The sequence below is a fragment of the Trichosurus vulpecula genome, chromosome 4, assembly GCF_011100635.1.
Source record: "Trichosurus vulpecula isolate mTriVul1 chromosome 4, mTriVul1.pri, whole genome shotgun sequence".
Classification (NCBI taxonomy): Eukaryota; Metazoa; Chordata; class Mammalia; order Diprotodontia; family Phalangeridae; genus Trichosurus; species Trichosurus vulpecula.
The window spans coordinates 404,190,293-404,193,510 of NC_050576.1; the positions used below are offsets into that span (position 1 = coordinate 404,190,293).

Consider the following 3,218-nt stretch of genomic DNA (forward strand, 5'->3'; position numbering starts at 1 on the left):
TGGTTCTATAGATTTAAGGGAAAAATGGCATAAAATATTCAGTTGAAAAAATACCAGTTTACAATATTTATTCCTCCTTGCCTCTCAGCATGTAAGTCCACATTCATCATCGCATATAAAAATCAGTTATTTAAAAAGTGAAAAAACATCAATAGGAAATAATGTAGGCCTCTTTCCATTTGTTCATTCATTTAGCATTTAATAAGCACCTACTATGTGCCAAACATTGTATTAGGCACTAGTGCTTGTCTCACCTTTAAGAATCATATCAATTTCTCTTCAGTCTTATGCTTCTCTACAGGCCATTTGTAGTGTCATGAGTACCTAGAGAAGACATAACATACAGTGGAATCATGCAAAATGAACCATGACAATTGTTAACAAAGACATAAAAATCTCTAGTTTTCCTGAGAGTGCTTTAAATAAAGCTGTATATTTCAAGTAAAATCACTAAAATTCATACCCAAACATGCCTTAAAACAAACTTAACAGTAAAAGAAAAACCTCTAATTCTGTAATAGAATGTTTTCTTTTTGTTGGTATAAAAATAAATAATAGCAAAATGAAATTATATGTATACTATCTAAGAGTTAGAATTAATTGCATTACCCGTTTGTCTTGGAGAACTCACTTCTCACAATCCCATTCTCCAATGTCTTTTTACTGCTACGTCTTTTTTGTTTCCCTTTCACTACTATTACTGCACTGGGTACCTACCCTTTCTCTTAGAGCCAGGAAACAACCTCTTTGGCGACATTTTTGGCTGTTCTGTTTTATACTCAAGAATCACTATAATGCAGGAGGTAGTTTTGGCAGGTCAAATTCAGGCCAGGAATAAACAGCCACCTGCAAATTTATGGAGTAATATCCTGCCCAATACTCTCTCTTATAGTCCCCAAAGCTCAAAGAGACTTGAAGAGATGAATCAATTCATTGGATAATTTCATACATATGCCATAAGGGATGAACTTCCCATCATGAAAAGCAAGGATATACTGTCTCAATATAGAATGTCAATACATTGCCCACACATTGTACAACAATTCAGGAGACTCATAAACAGATGGCAAACAACTGTGACAAAACTCTTCATAATTAAATACACAAAAACTGCAATGAGCAATTGTGCTGCCCAGTTAGGATTTGGGATGATTTTACCAAAGGGTGCAGTCAAATAAAGAGAGTACATCCATGTGAATTATACATGCTGAGCCTCTCAGTCCTCAGTGTGACTAATCCCCACCCCTTTCACGCCACAGCTGTTGCTAGTTTCCACCACTGAGTTTTAAATAATTCAGTGAGATGGTTGAGAAATAGGGAATGTTTTGCATAATTTTGAAGCTTGATTATTATTTGCACCAAATGTTGCTGATGGGCCAGATTACCTCAATGGGAATTGTCAAGATGTCCTTTGAATTTAAATTTTAAACAAATTCTTTGTGGGGAAAGGTTGAAAAGAAGAAAATCATCACAATGTCATTTTGCATTTAATGTGCTGGAATTATAAAAACAACATTTCCAAAAATTGGGGAGACCAGATCTGTTGTACATGTTCTACTCCTGAACTGTTGAAAATATCACTCCTGTATTAGAGTGCTTTAAAAACTCTGGCAATTTCATCCTCTTCTAGGTCAAATTCTCATACAACAGTTCTTCCAGATTGTTAAATCATTCATGCAAACCTGCCGCACTTACGCCATTCTCTCTTATTGGATTCAAAAGAAATATTTTCAAATATTTAAAAGAGGTAAGGTCTCTCTATGCAAAAGGATATAGAATAAGTAAATATCTAAATGGAGAGCATTAAGCATACTCTACTTAATCAAATAGTATTAGTACTTTTAACAATGTGAAAGACAATTTGAGCACAGAATTTTTAATAAGAATATTACCGAAGCTTTACGCAGACCTTTAGGGTTTGCAAAGCACTTTTCACCTTTAATCCCCACAAGAATACTGTGAGGTAGCTATTATAACCTCTATTTTACAGATAAAGGAATAGGTTAAGTAATGTTAAGTGACTTACCCAGGGTCACACAACAAGATTTGAACTCAAGACTCCCTGAATCTAAATGTGGCATTCTATATATTATTCTATCCATTATGAGCTGCCTCTTGTACTAGAAAGATGAATGTCTTATAATGGAAAGAGTGCTGGATTTGGAGTCATGAAACCAAGATTTTGAATCCTGTTTCATGTGTGACCTTGGGCAAGTCATTCAACTTGTCTGGGGTTTAGTTTTTTTCTTCTGTAAATGTGGTATTAAAAAAAAAAAACACATTGCTTTCCCCTGGCTCCACCATATTCCAGTGAGTTGCCAAAATGACAAACACAAAAGGAAAAAGGAGAGGGACACGCTACTTGTTTCCTAGGCCCTTTCGAAAACATGGTGTTGTCCCTTTGGCTATGTATACGCGAATATACAGGAAAGGTGATATTGTAGATATCAAGGGTATGGGCACAGTTCAGCAAGCAATGCCCCACAAATGTTACCACTGCAAGACTGGACGAGTCTATGTTACTCAACGTTCTGTAGGTATTATTGTAAACAAACAGGTTAAGGGCAAGATTCTAGCCAAGAGAATTCATGTGCATATTGAGCATATTAAGCATTCTAAGAGCAGAGATAGCTTCCTGAAGCGTGTAAAGGAAAAGGATAAGAAGAAGAAGGAATCCAAAGAAAAAGGCACTTGGGTTCAACTGAAATGCCAGCCTGCTCCACCCAGAGAAGCACACTTTGTGAGAACCAATCCCCTATGAATTCATGGCATAAATGATTGCTAAAAAAACAATTAAAAAAACTTGGATTATGGAAAAAAAACACACTAATAACAGGCTTTTGTTATCTCTTTAAGATCTCTATGGGTAATGTTTGGTATGTTCTAGATCAGTGGTTTTAACTTTCTTTTGTATCTTGTTTCCTTTTGGCAGTCTGATGAAGCCTATGGATCCCTTCCCAGAATATCTTTAATGTAGAACATAAAATGCACTAAGTTACAATTATGTTAAAATAAAGATATATGTATATTTATATTTTTAGTATCCAAATTTATGGAGCCTTTGAACTTTATCCATGGATCCTTTCCATGGACTCCAGGTTAAGAAGCCCTATTCTAGATATTGCTCCCTCTGTCTGGAACCATTGCCCCCTTTTTCTGTTATCCTTTTTATTTGGAATTGTTTCTACTAATGGGAGACATAGAGACAATAAAAAGGT

At 35.4% G+C, this 3,218-nt stretch overlaps 1 protein-coding gene across 1 annotated transcript; it reads left to right on the forward strand.

Annotated features, from left to right (window-relative positions):
* Nucleotides 1-2,323: 2,323 nt before the first annotated feature.
* Nucleotides 2,324-2,761, forward strand: LOC118847327 (60S ribosomal protein L21-like). Its single transcript, XM_036755800.1, has one exon. It carries the CDS (start codon nt 2,324-2,326, stop codon nt 2,759-2,761), a length of 438 nt encoding a protein of 145 aa, XP_036611695.1.
* Nucleotides 2,762-3,218: the final 457 nt, after the last annotated feature.